Source organism: Xenopus laevis, chromosome 9_10S (genome assembly GCF_017654675.1).
Source record: "Xenopus laevis strain J_2021 chromosome 9_10S, Xenopus_laevis_v10.1, whole genome shotgun sequence".
Lineage (NCBI taxonomy): Eukaryota > Metazoa > Chordata > Amphibia > Anura > Pipidae > Xenopus > Xenopus laevis.
The window spans coordinates 56,333,286-56,356,112 of record NC_054388.1 but is presented as its reverse complement, the minus strand read 5'-3'; the positions used below and the strand labels follow the sequence as shown (position 1 = coordinate 56,356,112).

The 22,827-nt window shown below is 35.3% G+C and overlaps 1 protein-coding gene across 1 annotated transcript in view; it reads left to right on the top strand.

Moving 5' to 3' along the window:
• LOC108702259 (low-density lipoprotein receptor-related protein 1B-like) overlaps positions 1 to 22,827 on the top strand; it is a 724,128-nt gene that overhangs the window by 606,899 nt on the left and 94,402 nt on the right. The window contains exons 55-64 of the mRNA XM_041578093.1: positions 4,016 to 4,199; positions 6,027 to 6,112; positions 7,052 to 7,174; positions 7,902 to 8,083; positions 10,045 to 10,244; positions 14,973 to 15,161; positions 15,285 to 15,433; positions 17,663 to 17,756; positions 18,572 to 18,688; positions 18,802 to 18,921. Of these exons, the coding sequence (XP_041434027.1) occupies positions 4,016 to 4,199; positions 6,027 to 6,112; positions 7,052 to 7,174; positions 7,902 to 8,083; positions 10,045 to 10,244; positions 14,973 to 15,161; positions 15,285 to 15,433; positions 17,663 to 17,756; positions 18,572 to 18,688; positions 18,802 to 18,921 (1,444 nt within the window). The remainder of the gene's footprint in view (positions 1 to 4,015; positions 4,200 to 6,026; positions 6,113 to 7,051; positions 7,175 to 7,901; positions 8,084 to 10,044; positions 10,245 to 14,972; positions 15,162 to 15,284; positions 15,434 to 17,662; positions 17,757 to 18,571; positions 18,689 to 18,801; positions 18,922 to 22,827) is intronic.

Genomic DNA, 22,827 nt, shown 5'->3' with positions numbered 1-22,827 from the left:
GATTGGCTTTTTCAGCCAGCTGCTGGTTTAACAATGAATGCACGCATTTGATTGCTTGCCACAGATTACTGTCCATGGGCAAATTTGCCCAGTTTTTATAAATAAACACCATTAAGTTTTACCCTTTTTTATCGATAAGTGTCAGTGACTAACATATTGGAACCTATTCCAATGTCAAAATTTTTGTCATGAATTTTAAAAGGCCTTAACATCTCTTCACCTGTTGCCCCATACATTCTTGGGAACCCATTCTATTGCCTTCAGAGCCACCATCTTTTCACACTAACCACATCTAATATATTAAATTGTTCTCTGTTGCGGACTCTTACCTCTTAATTTTCATAATTTCATAATATGCATCCATAGAAAACCCTCCATAATGAACCATAAACACTATTTTATTTCACAGATTGAGTGTGCTGGGATGGACCATCTCCCTTAGATCACAGTTTTATGTAACCCCCTCCTTCACATGCTTCATTGTAATGTGGTGGATGGAAGCTGTATAATAAAAGTCCTTTTCAAATTAAACATGAAATCCAATTTTTATTTTTTATTAAAGCATTCATAGCTGTTGTAAGCTAATGTAAAAATCTCAGCTGTCCATCAAATATTGTCTGCCCCTCCTCTATGCCTTAGGCATAGAGGCAGATTAGACAATTTCTTTCACTTTCCATTCAGCACTTCCTAGAGGTCACTGCTCTCCACACATTCCCTTATTTCCCTCACAGTTTAATTGTGTAGTCAAGGCATGGGGATGGACATCAGGTCCCCCATTCAGGTGCACAAACAAGATTCTGAGATGATGCAAGGCTTGCCTTAATAACATTATCCACAAAATGGCTTCTGCCTGCTTGCAGACTGAAGGAAACAAGAACAAAAAATGTATATAGTGTAATTAAAGTTCATTTTGCTTAACTAATGTGATAAAAGAGGATTTTTAATTTTTTTTGGGTGACGGGTCCCCTTTAACGATCATGTGAGCTCATATAATAAAAAAATTACACATCTTCCTTTTAAAGGGTTAATTGAGGATAAGCATTTTTTTGTATTGCTTTATATTTCTGCAGTACATACAGCCCTCCAGCATTCAGGAGCATGGTGTTATCATAAGTCCATGCTTACTGAATGATTTGAAGCCAATACAGTTCATAACAATGGAGAGTCAGAACTGTCCTGGGGGGTCTTTGGACAAAAATTCACAATTCATATTATTGATAGAATCATGTCAGTATATCTTTAATTTTTCTTCTGGATAAACACAAAGGATAAAAAGCAATACAAGGTTTTATGCTTTCATTTAAAAATGTTTTTGAGAAGTGCTTGAAAATAAATGTCTGGTAAAGCCAACATTTATATGCTCCATTGTCTGTTACTGATCATAAATCACTAACCAAAGAAAGAAGACGTTCTATGATAGATAGGGATCTAGTGAAGTAAGCAGGGTTTACAGGCTGCAGTCTGTATCCAATATGTCAGAGAAAAATGCATGCTTCCTGGAAAGGTCAAAATGGTATTTAAGAAGTCCATTTGTATGTTCCTTTTTTGTTTTATTTATTTATTGTATGTGGACATTTATAATAGGAACTATTTGTAATGTATATGTTCATGATATATTGTTTTCAAGGAGAGGGAATCATGCATTATTGTGACTGTTAAAGGTTGTCATGGTAACTACAACTACACCTTTGTGGAAAAATCCCTCTGTGGGATATTGCAGTTTTGTGAAGCACCAGGCACTCCATCTGGACAGTAAGGGGGTCATTTATCAAAGTCCAAATTTATCTCAATAGTTTCTGCTGCAAACTCCGCACAAATCTGCTCAGGTTTTTTATGCCTATTTATTATTACATTTTCCCTGAAAATTTGCGGGGGAAAAATCCAATTTTCTCAATTCAATTGCACGAAACCCAGTGCACATCAAAAAATCATTGGGACTTCTCCCATTGACTTATATGCAACCTCAACAGGTCTGAGATGCTGGATTTTCACATTCTGGGTTTAATAAATTCCAAAAAATATGTGATTTTTTTAAATAAAAGTCTGATTTTAAAAAAAGTATTTTTTTCTGTAATTTCTCCACCACCAAAGTTGTGCAAAGTGTGTGCATAAAAATTTGCAATTTGCAACTTTTACATTATATAAAAAGCTCTTATGGCTATTTGCAGTGCAAAAAAAGATTCACAATTCTGATTGCACATTAAATACACCACTCTCATCTGGATAGTTTATAAATGAGCCCCTTTGTGTTCACATACTATCTAGGGATGGGCGGATTTTATTGCCTTGTTTCCAGGTAACTGCTTTCATAAATCATTTTGCTGTGTCACTATACTGAAGTGTGGTTCATGCATTTCTGGCATGGCATGTATCCCATACATAAATAAGCCTCTACATTTTTACAGGATGCAATAGCAACATATATTGTTTTGACAAATCTCTTATTAGGGGCCAAACCCATGGACTGATAATCACACAGCTTGGTCAAAAATTACTGAAATGTTTGGAACTGTCAAGGGTAGCTTTCTGAATAAATTAACATTTTAGCTGAAAACAAGTTATGGATACCAACTTTTTTAATTTTTACAAATAATAAATGAAAACTGATAAGATTCCTGCCTTCCAACTCAACACTTATGGTATGTCTATTGTGTGGTCTACCATATCCCCTCTATATAAATAATTTTAATATAGAGTCTGTCATGTTATAACCACACAGTCCTTCAAAAACGTATTGCATGAATTTTAGAGATGTTTTTATTTGTTTCAGTAGACTAAGGATAACATTTGTTTCTAAATATGTAAATATAATGAGAAAAAATATTAATTGAATATCATCACTTCACTGCACTGTTTCACAGTTAGTAGTTACATAGTTAAATTGGGTTGAAAAAAAGTCCATCAAGTTTACCCCTCCAAATAAAAACCCAATATCCATACACACACCCCTCCATACTTTCACATAAACTATATATACCCATATCTATACTAACTATAGAGTTTAGTATCACAATAGCCTTTGATATTATGTCTGTCCATAACCTTCAAAGCCCTTCATTCCTCTGCACCTAACTACATCTCATCTCTTGTCTCTCTATATGTTCCTGCCCGAAACCTCCGCTCCTCTCAGTGCAACCGCTTGGTTGTACCCCCCACTACTACTGCTGTTTCCCGTATCAAACCCTTCTCTCTTGTGACTTCTTATATTTGGAATGCCATTCCTGAATCTCTCAGGAGAAAATCCTCCTTCAATGTTTTTGAAACAAAACTCAAAGACTACCTCTGGGAGCACCTGGATAACACCTGAACAGGCACTTATATAACAGTGTAACAAACTGTAACCCACAGCACCCTAATACCCCTCTGAATTGTGTCTGTATGTTACCCTCCCATTTAGACTGTAAGCCCTACGGGGTAGGGTCCTCTAGCCTTTTGTTTCCTTGACACTGAGCACTGAGCTGCATTGTAATTATATTTTATATTTATGTGAATTGTATTCTAATAATGCACTTATTGTTACTTTTTATTCCAATGACCCCTTGTTTGTTACTATTAATTTATTGTTTTGTTGTACAGTGCTTTGCCCTCAAGGAGCGCTTTACAAATTAAAATATACATACATACATACATACAAATCATCCAAGCCATTAACAGAATCAGCCATCACAACATCACCCGGCAGTGCATTCCACAACCTCACTGTCCTGACTGTGAAGAACCCCCTACGTTGCTTCAAATGAAAGCTCTTTTCTTCTAGTCTGAAGGGGTGGCCTCTGGTATTGTGATCCTCTTTATGGATAAAAGGTCCCCTGCTATTTGTCTATAATCTCCTCTAATGTACTTTTAAAGTGTAATCGTGTCCCCTTGCAAGTGGCTTTTTTCCAGAGAAAACAACCCCAACCTTTTCACTTTTACTGTTATTATTTACATTTGATTGCTACTGGTTTATTTATAGGGAACAATCACCAACAGTAGCAAGACGGGATTAAATCATCTTCTGTTCTTCCTCCTGCAGTGCAAGTGTTGGCCTGGATTTCATTTGAAAAATGATGGGAAAACATGTGTAGACATTGATGAATGTCTATCTGGCTTCCCCTGTAGCCAGCAATGCATCAATACCTATGGAACCTACAAGTGCATCTGTGCAGATGGATACCAAATTCACCCTGAATATCCAAATGGCTGCAAATCTCTTTCAGGTATCACACTGATGTGTTAATGAATAAATACTTATTTGCAGAAAATTAAACAAATAAAGATTTTGAGATGCTCTGTATTATGTGTGTTATTTGAGTAGTGATTAAATATTCTATCAGCTCTTTTTATTTCAAGCTCCTTGGAGAGGATTTGCTCTTCTAATTGTAGTACAAGGCTATCTTAAATAGAAATCGGGATTCTTTTTGAATGAATTTTGCTGTAAAAGCTATCTATTATGTGTTCTTTGGATATGAATAGCTTTTTATAATTGAAATTCATTGTGAATTATTATGTTTGCTGTGTAGTAAGAATAGAAGGGACAGGTAGGCCATGGGAAGGGGAATGGGCTTCACCTAATGGCACATACTGTAGGTTAACACTCTTTCATTAAGAAATGCTGCAATCAGCTGTTCTCTATTTGTAAATAGAACTTCAGTGTATCTACTCCCCTCATACTGCACCATATGTAATTGGTGATAAGACCAGTGATTGTGGATGTCAGTGACAATGTGTCAGTTTACCAGTAGGTTTCTATATCCTGAAACTGTTGGCAAGAGGATGAACACTGAGGGTATAGATGCCTTCTTGCTCATTGGAGTACTGCACAAATAACCAAGGATTCTTGAATCAGATATACTATAGATATTTTGTGCACACTAGGTTCATTGCCCTAGGTTCTGGGCACCTTTGTATAACTCTAGATTTCAGTGAATGAACAACAATGCATAAATGCACTATATTCCAAATTTTAGCATGAATTCCAATGGTCACGTGCTCTTATCTCATTGCCATATGCTGCAACTTATGGCATAACTTTACTACTATACTATACACTCTATGGGTCACTTTTTGTAGCTCATTTGGGGAATCAGTCAAATATTATTAAGAACAAACTTGAGGATTAAAAGGTAGACTATCTGAATAAGATGGTCTGTTGTAACTGGACTGGAGCCTAAATGCTGGGTAACAGCATTGAATGGCATACTGCAGTTGCAAGGAGCCACTTATAGAGAGACTTAAGAAGACTGGTAGTGATGGGCGAATTTATTCACCAGGCGCGAATTTGCGGCGAATTTGCGTGTTTCGCCGCCAGCTAATAACTTCGCGAAACGCCTGCGAAAATTCGCGGCAAAAATTCGCCGGCATCAAAAAACTTTTTCTGAAAAACGGACGCCGACGCCAAAAACGGGCGCCGGCGTCAAAAATTGGCGCCGGCATCAAAAACGAGACGCCGGCGACGTTTTGCGAATTTTTCGCCGTTTCGCGAATTTTTCGGCGAAATGGCGCAAATTCGCCCATTACTAAAGACTGGAGGTCATGGCAGGTAGATGGTAGGTATTGAACAGACCAGAAGTTTGATCAGGCATTGGAAAACATAAAATCTGCTGCTGTAAAAAAATATTTTATTTATTAGTAGATTAGGATGAGTCTTAGTTTCTGAACTAGAAAATAATGTCCTTTTTCTCTCAACTCTTTTAGACAAACATATGTTTGGAAAATATTAGTAAGAGAAATAAGAGGGTTAATGTTAGGCATCTACAGTATCTCTTGTGGGTGAAGTCCATTAAACATCTGAGAAGCTGTCTTTCTTCTTTTATCCTTATTTTTGAAATGAAAAACTTGGAAAAGGAGAAAATATAAAAAAAGAGTTTGTCTATTTTCTAAATTATGCTGTCACATATTGGGTTCATTTAAATTATATTATATATATATATATATATATATATATATTATATATATATATATATATATATATATTGTGTTAATATAAAAGTTCAAGATCGCAAAGTATAGTGTAAAGTGAAATGAAATGTTTTGTTTGAGTTTAGAGGAAGACCCTTTTTTGCTTCTTGCTGATCACCATGAAATCAGAAAAATGAGCACAGATGGAGTCAACTATACAATGCTAAAACAGGTCAGACATTTTATGATTTAAAGGGATTAACTGTTGTATAATCCATTAATATATAAGATTTCTTTTTTTTTGTCTTTGGACCAATACTTGTACTTAAAGTGGACCTGTCACCCAGACACAAAAATCTGTACAATAAAAGTCCTTTTCAAATTAAACATGAAATCCAATTCTCATTTAAAATCTCAGCTGTCAATCAAATATTGTCTGCCCCTCCTCTATGACATGGGCATAGAGGCGGAGCAGACAATTACTTTCACTTTCCATTCAGCACTTACCATACCTAGATGTCACTGCTTTCCCAATAATTCCTCATTATTTTGACCATTTAATTGTGTAGCCAGGGCATGGGGATGGACATAGGGTCCCCCATTCTGGTGCACAAACGAGATTCTGAGATGATGCAAGGCTTGTCTTAATAACAAGGCTGTCTTAAAAACAAACAATCAAAAAGACAAAATCATTCTATTTATTTTCTCTATATATGCTAACTATATCATATTTTTGTAATCCACTCTTAAAGGGCAGCTATGCTGCAATTTTGTTCCTCTGTGAATTTGTATGACTCAAGGGACTTGAATATACATTCTCAAAACAGATAATTTGAGAGATTGAGTAAAACTTTTGGGAACCATTATAAAGAAAATATTCCATCAGAACCATAACAACTATTCTAAAGATAATACACTTAGATCCCTTATATTTTGCATTAACTACACTTAACTGTAATCATACATTGTAAAGTAAAAAGGAGATTTTACTTCCTTGTAATTAGTTTAATCTTCGTATTTCTTTGACAAATTGCAGCAATTGTAATACTAGATACAATTTTAGTGTCTTAATTTAGTGAAATAATGCAAATCTATTGTGAATGTTTCGTCAAAGCAATTATACAATCTGAAGCATGCCAACATTATTAAAATGACTGTATTTTGTTGTTAGGGACTGAACAATGTAATAGCTATGGACTATGATTACAGAGAAGAGGTAATTTATTGGATTGATTCTAGCAGATCAAATGGCAGCCGTGTAAACAGAATGTTTGTGAATGGAAGTGATGTAAAGGTAATTTTTTTAAATGACAATAGTAATTTTTTTTACTGTACTATACACAAATTTCACATTTTTTTTAATGTTTACACTAATACATTTAAATGTTTATTTTATATTTTATATACTGCATATGTATGTATATATATATATATATATATATATATATATATATATATATATATATATATATATATATATATATATATATATATATATATATATACTCAAAGTGTGTAAAATTAAGTAGTTGTTTCAATAAACTATTTTATTCTCAGCACAAGTCTTATTAATGAAAGAACATGGCTGACCAAGGATGGGCTAATTAGATATATATTGTTGTTCCCTCACAGCTGAACTGTGGGATGTTGGAGATCTTTGCTTTTAAGTAGTTGATAGAAGACCTTTGATAATGAGCATGAATTACATTTCAGCTGATGTGTAAAAAGATATCTTGGTTGTTTAGGAAAATTCTGTTTTAGGATATTATGGCAGCTAAAACTCATGCTTTAGATAATAGGCTCCAAAGAATAAAAGACGCTCTGATTTGACATCACGCCAAAGGGGCTTTAAATCCTTTAGAACATTTATATTTAAATCTATATATACAGCTTAATTCCTGATTGTACAATTCCCCAGTGAATGTCAGTACCATAAAGGATTTTCTATGAACAGTAATATAAAACAAATTAACAGTAATTAAAACTTTAGTCTGTGATTGTATTTATTTTTTTCCATACAGGTAGTACATAACACTGCTATCCCAAATGCATTAGCTGTTGACTGGATCGGTAAAAACCTTTATTGGTTTGATACAGAGAAAAGGGTTATTGAAGTCTCAAAACTGAATGGCTTGTATCCTACTATTCTCGTCAGAAAAAAGATCAAGTTTCCAAGAAATCTGTCATTGGATCCACAAACAGGGTATTGTAACTACAACCTGGTCATTTTTTACTACAAAATGTAAAAATTACAATGACCGCAGAGCAGAAAGGGTAAGAGCAAACCCCTTAGAGTTCATGTAGAGCACACTTTTGGATAACAAAAAAAAATCTGATGCAAGGTACAAAGCAGGGGGTATGGGGCAAGTATGGGGTGAGAGGAGGTTGCTTACATGTCTCCCCTTTCTGCCACTCATGAATACAGTGTTGACTAATGCAGGCAGCACAGTATTCATGGGGGCAACCATGGGTCACTGCAAGCCAAAATGTAGCTCAGAGACCTGCATTAATTCAAAGAGAGTGGGATGCATAGTGTAAAGTGCAAAACAAATGCAGATTGCACTTGTTTTGCACTTTGTACCCTGCCTTCCACTTGGTAAATGGGCCATAGTAAACTGTGTGTAGTTTGCTTCTACAATTGCATTTGTATTTATATGAGTAAGAGAGGATACAGAAAAACAATTAATGAATTTGAGTGGGCAGAGCTGGCTAATGTGTTATATTTTTAGTCAAGCCTCTTGGCTAGGTTGCACTACACCCAGATATGTCATTTGTTGCTCTGGCAAAATATTTCTTTATACAGTGTGTTGTATAAAGAGAGTTTGCAGTTGAAGATTTTAACATTTGACGTACCGTTGCACTTTTTAGGAAGATTCTGCAAGGTATGTTGTAAACGATAAAATCATTGATCTGTGTAGATGTCTAATACTTGAAAATTGGTGATATAGATGTCCAGAATGGGAAAACAGAGCATTGCACATTTCAAAGAGAAAGGAGAAACAAAACCCATCAAGCATGAACATATTTATAAATCCTCCCTACTATGTAGTTCAACAGCAATGGTGATAGTAACAGATAATATACAGTATTACTAATAAGGGTAATTTCTTTACATTAAATATTTAACCACCATGTGTAAAGCATTAGTGTTCCCTAAGTTGTGGTTAGAAATAATGCACAAGATAAGGGAGAGGAAGAAGATGTCTATGTGCCGCCCCCATATTTAATGAATAAAGAACTGCCAAACACAAGTAGCACTGTATTCATTGGGGGGGGGGGTATGGGTATTGATTTGCACTGATATGTGCAATAGATTACTTTACTCAATGTCTGCATTAAGGAGGCAGAAGTGGTTACTTACAATTAGGAAGGCAATGTATGCGATGTTCAAGTCACAGAAATTTGTTTTACACCTATGAATACATTGCCGCTTTTGACAGCATTATATTTGTGAGGGGCAGGTGGGGGAGGCATGCAGATGTTCCTTCTCCCACTAACTACCTATCCACTGACTTGCACATCATTCAGACTCTAAAGTTATTGTGTATCAGAAGTTGCAGGCCACAACAGGGCCCTATCATTACTAACCTGATCTGCACCTTATGCTGCATATTTTTTATTCAGACCAGGCCAGACCAGGACTATAAGTGCTATCTGATTGATTATTAAGTGTGCTCTTCCTCCTCCTAGTGCTCTTGCACTTCCCCACTTTTTGTAAATGACCACCAGTAAGTTCAGGTAACCACTGGCTTATGTATTCTAAATGCTGCCAGCTATGAGTCAGAAAATGCCAGAGGAAATTCTTCCTTGCCCTGCCCTGCCTGTCTGTATTCAAACAGAACCTGTGTTGCACACAGAAGTAGGTGTGACCCACAAGTTTCAGGAAAGGGAAGCACAAACTCCAAATAAAAACCTTCTTGACAAAATATTAAAGTTCAAATGTAAAAATGAAAGCCTTATATTTTTTGTTGTGTCTCCTTTAAATCAGTAAAAAAGTATTGTCTGAAAGTGAAAAAGATTTCGATGTTTATAACAAGCTAATGCAATTTTAATGGCAAAGCATAACATAGGAAATAAGAAGCATCCCAAGCCTAAGCTTTGTAAATCTCGATGTAAGTCTGTGATAATTCATATGTAAACACACTATTTATTGGTTCTACATAGGTATTTGTATTGGATTGACTGTTGTGAATATCCCCATGTTGGACGAGTAGGTATGGATGGCAGCAATCAAAGTGTTGTCATAGAAACAATGATTTCCAGGCCAATGGCTCTAACAATAGACTATGTCAACAAAAGAATCTATTGGGCCAATGAAAACCATATTGAATTTTCAGACATGAATGGCTTTAACAGGCACAAAGGTAGGTTTGGATTTTTTAACAAGGTATTATTTTATTGGTTTTTTTTTGTTTGTTAAATATATTACTGTGAAGGATTAAGATTGTGCTCTGCATTTCGTATACTGCAGTCCCAATATGTGTCAGATTATGATTCATTTTTCTACAGTAACATTATACAGTATATTCCAAACATAATATACTAATAGACTTCACTATAATATATAAAACAGTGGTCAAATGTCATTAATGCCACTCTATTCACATTTAGACCTAAAATCTATCAAGAGGATGGATACTGCCAATAAATATTTCATTTGCAAATGTTGAATTGGCAGATAATCTGTGGATTTATTCCTTAGCTGGAGTTTTGTGGTTGTGTCTGTTTGTGAAGGGTGTTAATGTTTTTTCCTTTTTTTATTTATTTTTTGTAATAACTTCAAGCCATTGTCATTATACTTAGTGGATTTTTCTCCTGGCATCTTACATTATGTAGTATACACATTTTATAAATTACTAATGAATTTACTCAGATGTAACTGATTTAAATGCTTTTGGCAAATTAATCATTAAGAGTTTAATCATTTTTGATGTTCATATCAAGATGCAATTAAATGATTTTGAATGTTGTACTATTTGTAGGATTCAGTATTTAAGAACCTTTATTGTAGTATTACATATTAAGAAATCTAGAGTGTTGGCTGAACAAGTACTGTATACTCTACCAGGGAGTTACTAATACTGCCATCAATGTTAAGCATTGTCCCATTTTTACACATCAAAATAAAACATAAACATGACCAGATAGACATAATTCTGCATACATTCTGTAGAAGAGAATCAAGTGTACTCCATTTATCCAACATTGTGGTGCTGCTCTTGCTCCTTGGCTATATCTCCATATACCATCATTTTGAGTAATAACACTCAAATGCATTTAAGGTATTTAGCCAAGCTTATTCAGCTCCAGACTGGCTTGTGAAGCTCTTGGGCAGGGAAAGCCCAGTCACAGGTCTCAGTTGTGGCCACCCAGAACTTTTTGTGCAGGATTTTCTGCATTTGTTGGTACTGTATAAGGTTGCCTGTTTAAGGTCTCTGTTTAAGGTTACCTAATTAAAGAACTGCAGTATAATTGGTGCCTTCCCTCACATTACTTGTAAGAGTTACAAGCAATGTGTTAATTAATTATATTTCACTACAATAGAATCATTACTAAATCTTTTTATAACACTATCCGCCCCATTTAGATATACAATTAGCATTTCTGAGCCCCACCTCAAAAGATCCTGTTAGATGTGGAAGTGATTGGACCAGAGCATTCACTTTAGAACCAAACTGTACATTCAGCTGTGGATATTTGATTTGGCATCTAGTGCTCCCAAAAATGTATCTAGTTCAGTATAACATCACACAGAACCATAACCGGATACACCTGCCAATATTTTCACAGATTTTTAAGAGTGAGAGGTTAATTATATCACAAAGGTTTGATATATAGTCATGGTTTAGAAATGTACAAAGATTACCACAATACATGCTAGTCTGTTATTTATCATGGTTCCTGAGACAAGCTATAAGTTTGCCAATATATTTCTTGACACACACAATGTTATGTATTTTATGGGTTATTACATTATACTGATAGAAATGTCCTACTGCTAACAACATAATAAAAACCTAATGGCAGCTGCAAAGTGAAATTTGGTTTCCATAGAAATGTTTTTCAGCCAACAAAACATTGAATTCTACAGTCTGTTCCAAATGTCTTGACAGCTAAGCTGATGATCACAGAATATACACTGGCTGGAAGTCAGCACTAACAATTATAAGGTTTTCTGGAAGCTGGCTTTACATTTGTTTTAATTTGTATGTCGGCTGGGTTGTTATATTTAGCATAAAATTTGTTTTTGATCACTTAACTGATCAGACATATGTATATTTTAAATATGAATATATTATTATATTTTTGTGTTGTATTTAAGAACCTGACATGATTAAACAGGCCATTGTATTTTGTCTGTGACTGCACCTATATAGTTGTGCAATAGTAAATTAATTTTATTTCTACTTTTGCTAGATTATCTAACACATATCAGAATATTTTTTGGAATGTGGGAGATGGTCATATTACGGAAGGCATAGAGATGGTTGGTTTTGAGCGTCTCTGCATCTGTAATTTTATTTTTTTTTTCTCTCATTTTTCTCATGGGTAATATTGCTCATATTTGAATCAAAATCACTGGGTGCAAGTCTGGTGCACTTATTGAGGCACCCACTGTAAGGAACTAGTTGAAGCTACAACCTGGTTCATGATTGACCCTGGCTCCAGGTTTCCCCGGTGTCAATATGCAGAATTGCTCACCATTCATCAGAAGAGGCAGAATAGATACAAAGGAAACCATGTGGAATTACAGTAGCTATATACGATGTGATGAAAGTACCTTAATGAATTGCATCAGTATGTTCTCTCCCTTGTGTCTATTATAGAGCACCCTCATTTGAGTTAGCATTTGTAAATGATGACTCTTGTCTTCATGTCAGCAAAAGCCACCAAGTTTTGGTTTAGGCTAAACTGGTTAACTTATATTGCTATAAAACAAAACTATCACATAGTCACTAACAGGTTTTTTTACTGCATGTTTTAGGAAGAAGGTGGCTGAAAGATGAAAGATCAAATTTTTCCTATAACAGTACATTTCAAAGGAATTACACTCTGGCTCTCTTTTTAATAGACTTACGTTCAGTGTAGTGAAGTAACTGCTCCTGCAAAGGACACACACATTTAATGTGATAATCATCAAGTTCTTATCTAAAATGGCACTAGTTTCAGAAATAGCTATAAATTTTACATTTCCTTTTAAATGTCCAAATAACTTCACGTCCTTCAAACTGTTTTTGGTGTCATGTAAATAAGTACAGTTATGTTAATAGTGTCTTACTAAAAGAATGAGAGACTGTCCCATGGAGCCTTTTCATTTGAGTACATATTCTTAAATTGATATGTTTGGTAATGTTTAGGATTCACTGTGAATACTTAAATAGGTTTTGCTGTTGTATCTTTGAATAACAACTGAACTGCAAAGTAATTTAAATTGTTTGATGAATGTCAGATAGCATTATCAGATACGTAGTGTACCCTGCTGAATTCTAATTCCTTGAGAAGATACCTGTGGTTTCACCTAATGTCTTAATAACAAACATTGCATGACAGTTTAGTTTCTAGTCTTAAAAACCTTGATATTATCTTCCTCCACTAAACAGTATTATGATCTAAAATGTTCATGCTCATAACACTACCAATTCCTATGGGATTTTTAAAAGCATATTTATCAAATGGTGAATTCCTTTAATAAATATGATTCTAAAAATGCCATTGGAATAAATAGAAATTGAGTAAGTTTTTCTGTGGTGATTTCAAAGCTCACATTTATAAATAAATCTGCACCATAATCTTATACCATGCTCAGTTTTCAAGGTAGAGAATAGAGGGGATTTCCGCTGGATTCCATACCCATAGGGGCATAAAACATCTTTGTGAACCCATAGCTTTTGGTAATTGATAGAGGTGATTCTAGATCAACAACAGTTTTCTGTAGGCCAGGGGGTTGAACATTCCTACTTTAAGCATTTTGCAATGTTGTGAACTCAGCTTTCATCCATTGGCCCAGTCCTTAACATCTATACTGATGACCCTTGATAGGGGTTGATTAATGTGGAATCTTGAAATATCCATAAAGATGAAAGTCAATCTAGATTTCCTTAACATGGTTGCACATCATATTTCATCATATTTCATCTGGACAATCACATTTTTTCATGCATTATATTAGTAATGATAGGTTCACCGCACTGCACATTTTCATAGGGAAGGGGAAAATGCTAGACAGCACAATGAATGGAGGCATGTTTATTTTAAGTAGGGAACAGGTGCAAAAAGAAAGGCATTTGACATTTATATATTTTAGGCATTTCCTACAGTAAATATTGATTTGTGCCTCTCATCTTCTTTGGCTGCAGTATCAAATTTTGTGTGCATATATTTTACCATCTTTTTACCATTTACTGAATTTATACATTTGAATGGAAGCAGCATTACAGCTAATATTGGCCAATATTCTCAAAATGCATCACAAAGCAACCTTGCCTCTGTAAAACAACTATAAGGTGTTATTATGGGGTTTGTTTTGATCGGAAAATTGCATTAATCAATTAATTAATTAATTAATTAATTCCATAATTCCACCATTCTCAGTGGGCTAACACGTTGCAAAAACATTACCTTAATTAATTCCACAAAGACATTTGAGTTTAAAAATAAGTATTTTAAGACCAGACATAACGGAATTTGTAAACAAGTATATCAATCTAACCGTCACTTTAAAAGGTAACAAAAACTTTAATTTCAGCTGTAATTATTATAATGAGTCGAAAATATAAATGTCAAGTGGCTATTTAATATTTAGAATGCCATTTGTTTTGAGACGGCGAGGCAGGTGAGATTCTAGTTAGCTAAAATGTTTCAATTTTCTTCTCAGTGGTAGGGCCTTGAGTAACTGAGCAAGCTGATAATGTGCATTCAATCTTTGCATCCTCTTAACTGTTAATAAAGAACCCACAGAGCCAGACAGATTGTCACAGCAATAATTTAATACAGGTTTTGCAGCAGTTGCATAGGTCTGTCTAGTCAGTATTAAATATTTTAGCTGGCAGCCTCTCAATGGAGTACATTAATCTTATCATCTCTTTTTACAGTCCCTAATCAAGATGTTCAAGGGGTGATTGCACTAACATTGTTTGAAGACTACATCTACTGGACAGATGGAAAAACCAAGTCACTTAACCGTGCCCATAAAACATCTGGAGAGAACAAGGCATCATTGATTAACTCTTGGCATGCTATATTGGACATTGAAATTTATCATGCATACAGACAACCTGATGGTGACTATTGTTTACATTACTTTACTGGGCATTACACAACCAATACGATTTTCTAACTGTAGACAACAACCAATTGAAAATGAAGAAATATGACATGTCCAACCTTTGTCTTTGTCTTTGTAGTGCCTGACCACCCCTGTAAAATTAACAATGGGGAGTGCAGTCATTTATGCCTATTGTCTCCTCAAAAATCACACACGTGTGCCTGCCCCACTAATTTCTATCTTGCGGACGATAAGAAGACTTGCTTATCAAACTGCACCGCTAGTCAGGTATGTAAATCATCAAGACTAATGTAAGTAGGACATACAGTCATATATGATGAAAATAAAATAGCAAATGTAGAACAATTTATTTTTGAGAATTACAAAAAGAGAAATATGCATATATAAATGTCATCATATTAATATTCACATTTTTTTAGAACAGGTACAGTTATACGTGATAACCCCCTATTCACAGACACATACAAAGCATGGCATCACTATATATGACATGGATAGGGAACAAAAAATTTCCAATAGACATACAAATCCAACACTCCTCCAATGCAGTGATGGGGGAATTTATTGGCCAGGCGCAAATTCACTGCGTATTTGCACGTTTCGACGCCGGAGAATAAATTTGCGAAATTGCCGCAAAAATTCACCAGCGAATCAAAATATATTTTGACGCCGGCGACAATTCTGATGCCGGCCTTCAAAATAATAGCTTTCTCATACTTTTTCTCATAGCTTTTCTCATACTATGGTGTTGGGCCTATTTATTGCATACCAGGGATCATGGATCAGTTTCGTACATCAAAATGAAAGGTCATGTTGCCTTATGCTGAAGAGGAGATGCCCTTGAATTAGGGGTTTCATCAAGACAAACACACAACGCCAAACACACCAGTAAACTAGCAACATCTTCCAGACCAACAAGATTGACATTATGGAGTGGCCAGCCTAGCCCCCAGACCTTAATCCAAAAGAAAACTTGTGGGGTCACATCAAAAATCCTCTTTCTGAGGCAAAACCAAGAAAAGCAGATGAACTGTGGAATGCTCTAAGTGCCAGAAGTATGCAGCAGTTGGCTATACAACTAAATATTAGTTCAGTGATTCAAAGGAAAGCAAAATCTTGAAACATTTTTCTATTTTATACAGTGAATGTTTGATTTTGTAAAGAAGAATGCAGACACTGCTATTTTTTATTAGTTTAATATTCCCTTTTCTTCACTTTCTGTAAACGAACAACACAAATTTGGTAAATGTTTTGGTACAATTTTCTTCATGTTTTAATTTGAAATAGAATGTGCAGTGTTCCCAGTGCATTTGTGTGCAGGGAAATAAAAGTTATTATAAGGATTTTGAATTGTATTCACCTTTTTTTTTATTTTTTATAAAAACTGCTTTTATTCTGAACTCAACTGTATGTTTACTCTGAATGCCATTGTACTCTTAGAAGGGGCCCCCATGCCTGCTAATTTCTACCCCATTCTGTATAATGGATCTAAACTATTAAATGTTTTTAGCCTTTGAAATTAAATGGGACAAAATAATAGTTTTATCATGCTATTTGAACCATAATAACTACTGCATGCAAACATTCCAAAGCTGACCTCACTGCACCTATCCCTTTAATAAATCTCTATCAATACCTGGATGTCCTTCTCTTGGACAATAATATAGAATCTGAAGCTTAAAATCAGATTCACTTGTACGGAAACCCAACCAAACAAAAGGAATCTATACATTTATAGTATGTGCAGTTGTAGCCTTGGTGTACTAATATACTAACACTAATTACTACATTATCAAATGTATGCATAAAATAAATGTGTGGCTAAGGACTTAAAAAATTGAATCTCTTGTTCTACAAATGTTTGCTGATTTTACTTCGACTTTCAAAAATGTAGAAAAGGTCCCCATAGGCTAACAAAGCACTTCGGCAGGTTTAATTTGGCAAAGTATTGAAGTCAGTTTTTTTTTTAAAGAGACTACTTCGATTATCGAATGGTCGAATATTCTAACTATTTTACTTCGAATCGAAGTAGAATTCGAAGTCATAGTATCCTATTCAATGGTCGAAGTATCCAAAAAAAAATACTTCAAATTTCGAATTTTTCTACTTCAAAAATTGCCTCTAATTCAGTTCGACCCTTGGTAAATCTGCCCCTAAGAATACAGTATCCCAATCTGTTCATAGATAGAACAAACACAATAATTTTTGTTAGATTTTGGTCACAAAGTAGATATTATAACAGGTTTAGCTAGCTCTGGTTTATATTTAGAATAAATGCATACATCAAATAAATAGAAACTTTTGAAACACTGACAATACTGTATATGTTAATATGCAGTAATGCCATCAGTGTTATCAACCACAATCATAGAGTCTACATAAGAAGCAGGTTATACTGTATCTGTCTCTATTCAGGTTCAGCCATCCATGTTCTAACTTTGTCTTTTTATATGAGTATTTCATTGAATTTTATTTTTCTTCTTCTCACGTATTCAGTTTCGCTGCAATACAGATAAATGTATTCCCTTTTGGTGGAAATGTGACACGGTTGATGACTGTGGAGATGGATCTGATGAACCTGTTGAGTGCCGTGGGTATTTTCTCTTTTTGTTAACAGTGGCAAATTTCGAATTATATATATAATATATTTATATCTTTTCAGAGCATTTGTTATCTTTTCAGAGTTACTTGGAAATGTAGTTGCGATACAAAGCACTCCTAGTTCTGAGACTTGAAACAGTTTAGAAGAAACTATCTCTTCTCCAGCCAAGACTCAGTATCTGACAGTGCCTAGGATGCTTCTTCAGGGTCCTGTTAACCCCCTGGCTTCTGCTACACAACCTCTGTTTACTATTTAAAAAAAATAGAAAAATAATAAACCCCAACTTTTGGTTTGTTACTTATTGGTTGGGGTTGATAAATGGGTTGTTAAGAGATTTTATATCAAAGTACCACTGATAATTGTTGTTAAGTGGGTGTTGGTAATAAAAAAGAGACCAAACAGCCAAAAACAAGGTTCTTTCTCTCCTCTTTAATTGAATTAAATTGAATAAATAATCCTTGTACAGTATGTTTGAAGAATTTGAATTGATTTAAATTCTTGGTGTCTCTGTGAATTTTAAAGAATTTCTGGGAATTTTGGACAAACCGAAACAGGTCATATTTGCCCATCACTAAAAGGAATACATGCAGGATGATTTTTTTGCTGTTGTTAAAGTTAAAAACATTTAAGATACTCATTTATCAGTATTTAGATTTTACTGTACAGTATATGAAATATTACCTTTTTTTGTCTAATTTACTTATTCCCTCGAGAGGTATTTCATATTTTAATATATCTGCCAACCATATAATGAAACATAATCATTTTCAAACATTATAATACATTTTTCTATTTCTATAAAGCGGAATTTAAATGCCAGCCAGGGCGATTTCAGTGTGGAAGTGGACTTTGTGCTCTCCCAGCCTTTATTTGTGATGGAGAGAATGACTGTGGAGACAATTCTGATGAACTCAACTGTGGTAGGTGATTAGACAGCAGATGAAGAAGTATGAATAGTATACTTCAGTAAAATGCACTGGCTGATTTAATTTCAAGGAAGAAATGTACTCATGATTTACTGGTTGCTTTTCAGACACATATGTCTGCCTGTCGGGTCAATTCAAATGTACCAAGAAGCAAAAATGCATCCCGATAAATCTTCGCTGCAATGGCCAAAATGACTGTGGAGATGAAGAAGATGAGATTGATTGCCGTAAGTTAACTATTACCATTATACAAATTCACAAATACAATGTTAAAAAATTGTCATCTTAGTTAGCCAATAAAGGTATCACCTTTACACCACTTTTGTTTTGCTTCATATCAAAAGTTCTACCCTATAACTTTCTCAACGGGCTAACACGGTACAAGAAACGTATAAACAACATGGGGTTAAACAAATGGGGTTAATTGTGCATCCTTTTTCATATAGATATACAGTAGCTGAGTCCTGACCAGAGGAATTGGCTTTTCTGTGCTGTGCCATATGTTTGTGTAACTCCTCTCTCACATACAAATCAGAGCACTGTGCACTGAACTGCATACACAGTGTTACTCTTCTTATGCTTTGATATGGGGTCTTTTGGATGAACCAGTTGCTGACTGGGTTGCAGTGTTTATTAAAGATCCTTCTGTGTTTTTCACCAAATAAATATATGGGATGACCAAGTTATTTCATCTGTCCTGCTTTACACCTCCACTGCTGTTGTTGTTTCTTCTTTTCTAGTTTTAACAAACATCCAAACCTGCAAGTTTTAAGGGTCCCTCTGAGATGTTTCAACTCTTTTGCCTTAACCTCTGGTGTGGATCTTGTCTGCTCTGTGTTGTAGTGTTCTGATAACCCCCAGTTTGTGATCTAGAGGATGGTGAGATTCAAATAGCAGGTGCTGGCCCATGTGGGTTGGTTTCCTGTAGGCCCTATTTCCAGCTTTCCCCTCTCTGATTCTTACCAAGCAGTTTGAAAAAGTGTCAGTGTCAGTCTGTTAGCTTGCATGTAAACTAGATGTTGTGGTTTACTGTGTTGATGTGTTCAGTAAAGTTCTCTACCTCCAGGTGTCATCCATGTATCTGAACCGATGATGACTTTCATTTGAAAGTATCCAAAACCTTTCTTTACACTTCATTCTGTACAGGTTTGACACAATTGGTGTAACTGGTGATCCCATGGTACAGCCATGCTTCTGTCTGTAAACTATATCTCTGAACTTGGAATAGGTGTCCTCATAGGACACCATAGTCTCTTCTGTGCCCAGTACTAAACCTTGGTTGGAAATACAGAGCATCATGTGCAGAACTCCAAAGATTTTATAAGGAAAGGGGCTAGGATGTTGGCTAGGTATTTGGCCACATTGTAGGTTACGTAGTTAATGCTTCTGATAATTGGTCTGAGAGGGACCCCTTCTTTATGTATCTTAGGCAGTCCATATATAAATGGAGAGGTGTCCTCAGGGTAGAGACTATGCTATGTAGCCAGATCAATAGCTTTGCCCTCCTGAAGCTGTTTTAAGAGGTTTTTGACCTTTTTCATATAACTGTTGGCTGGCTCTCTTCTTAGAGCTTCATATTTGTTGTTGTTGCTTAGAAGCATGGTTACCTTTGCATGGTAGTCCAATGTATTAAGTACAACTTAGCATCTTCCTTTATCTGTGGGGAAGATGTTGATATTCAAGTCTTTTCTGAAGGATGTTAGAGCCTTCCTTCCCTGTAATATGAGGTTTGATAGAGGTTGTTTGGCACTGGCTAGGGCTGCAGACACTCTAAGGTGAAGTTGTTTAGCCACAGTTTGTGGAACTTTGTTGTTATGGATTGAGGCTTCAGTGACTGCTATAATATCTACAACTAGGATGGGTTTGGGAGCAATTGCAAATTACAAACCCATGGCTAGGACTTTCATGTCTAGCTGGTTAAGTCTATGTCAGACAGATTTTTTACCTACTTTTCTTTGTTTTTCAGTGTCCCACTTTCTTCTTTTCATCTCCGGGTTAATTTCTCCTCATTTTGGCTGTTCCCAGAAAGGGATATCAGCATGGAGAACTTTATCTGTGGCCTCTCCTTGCCCTTATTGTGCTGCAATAGCTGTGCTTGTTTTGTCAACCCCACCACTCTTTCCCAGACTACTGTGGATAACTGTGAGGTCAGGTTGTGTTCTGACTGTGTGATGTTATGTTTTATAGCATAACAGGGACTTTCTTACACTACAGGTTGCTTTGTTTTATCTTTCACTGGCCCAAATCTCATTATTAAAAATAATATAATATTCCAACTTAATTTATGCTCAAGAGAGCACTGTGTCTAACCCTTGTATTGATCTTCAAAAGTATTCTTGTTTCTGGACTTTCCAAGCCATCTAAGATGTCCAAATCCCATTTCCCCAAGGAAGATTGGACTACTAATGTTGTCATTGACTTTAAAGAGTTATTTAAGATTCTAGTTTAAATTTTTAGAAAAAAAATACACCTCCACTACCTCTCTATTAATTCTTTTTTCATTACATTTAATCATCTTCATGTGTTTTAACCTCCTTGATAAAAGCCTTTTTAAATAACAATGCTTAGCTAATGGTTTAAATCAAGTGAATTGTTGGAGTAGTAATTAGATGCACTTATGAAACATTAATGTATCTGTTGCTCAGTTATAGCGATGAAAGACCTCTTTTATGAAAGTACAATTTGCAAAATGGGGCAGCTTGCAAGGTGCAAAAGTGTGCTTGGCACTTTATAGAGCCCTACATTTAAGGGCAGCACTGAAATATACCAGCTACATATATATAATATATATATATATTATTATATATTATATTATAAATACATTTACATACATATATAAAACACAGCCAGTAACAGCACTCTCCTCTGTATACAATTAAAGCGTGGTGGTGCCAAGGAATTGCCGAGATTCTCCTCCTTCTATATACAAGAAACACGAGGCAGCACTCACAGTTTGCAAAAAAAGTGTATTAAGTGAAAAATTCACATTAAAAACAGGTAAGTTTCGGGCATGCATCATGCCCTTTATCAAACCAAAACTAATACATACAAATACACATGGTCATATGCTTCTTAAAGGGATTCACAGAAAGTGACTTTACATTAAGTATTCCATTCGGCAATTATAATTTATACATACTTCTACCTGCATTATATTTTATACCTATTGCCAGTACTTTGAAGGAAACAATGGCTATTTCTCCCTATTCTATCTGAAAATTTGCATAATATGTACTAACTAGACATTAAGCTCGTTAAATTAACGGGCGCTAGAACATGCACATGCGCAGTAGCGCAATCCCACGGACACAGGGACTGGACGCAGAGACACTTCAACTTTATTATATAGGATTATATAATATACTGTATATAAACTAACACATCAGATTATGAAAAAAGTTTACAAAAAAAGATTACAAAAAAGATACAAATTGTAACCTCTAATTTAATCATCTGTGTGGTCTCACATATATATATGAGACCACATGGACAAAACAACACATAAATCACATATTTCAAGACACATGTGAAGTGGCTCCATAAGTGTACAACAATACCCATTTTTAGGATAAACCTCCCTGTCTGCCAGCTCCCTGTCTGCCAGCTATTTTCGGATATATACTTAGCAGAATCCATAATAACTATAGTGTCTCCCTTGTCAGAGGGCTTTATAGTTATATCCTCTGCGACAAATTGCCTCTCTTTGTTGCCGGGCAACATTCTGAGACATATAAGCAATACAGCCTTCCCCATGCCCCATCCGTTAAATATAATTTTGGATGATTTTAATATGTCTCCACAGCTGGGTAGGTGGTAGGCGGAACAAACTCGCTCATATTATAAAGACCCCAAGTGGAAATTTCTAGACAACTGGAGTTGTGTGCAATGTAAACATTTTTAATTAGATTAGTTGCAAGTGTACTTTTAGTCTCAAAGTGTGAAAAAACTATATAAAGCGACATCTGGCTGAAACAAATCAGGTGTAGTCTCAGGACAAAAGTTCAATCCCTGGGCCAGAACAGATTCCTCCATCACAGTCCTTTTTTTACTTGACATAGTGTAGATCACTTGCTTATCACTCTCTTGCTGCAACCCTACTGGGGTTGCTGGGCTTCGCCTCCTGTGCCTGGACC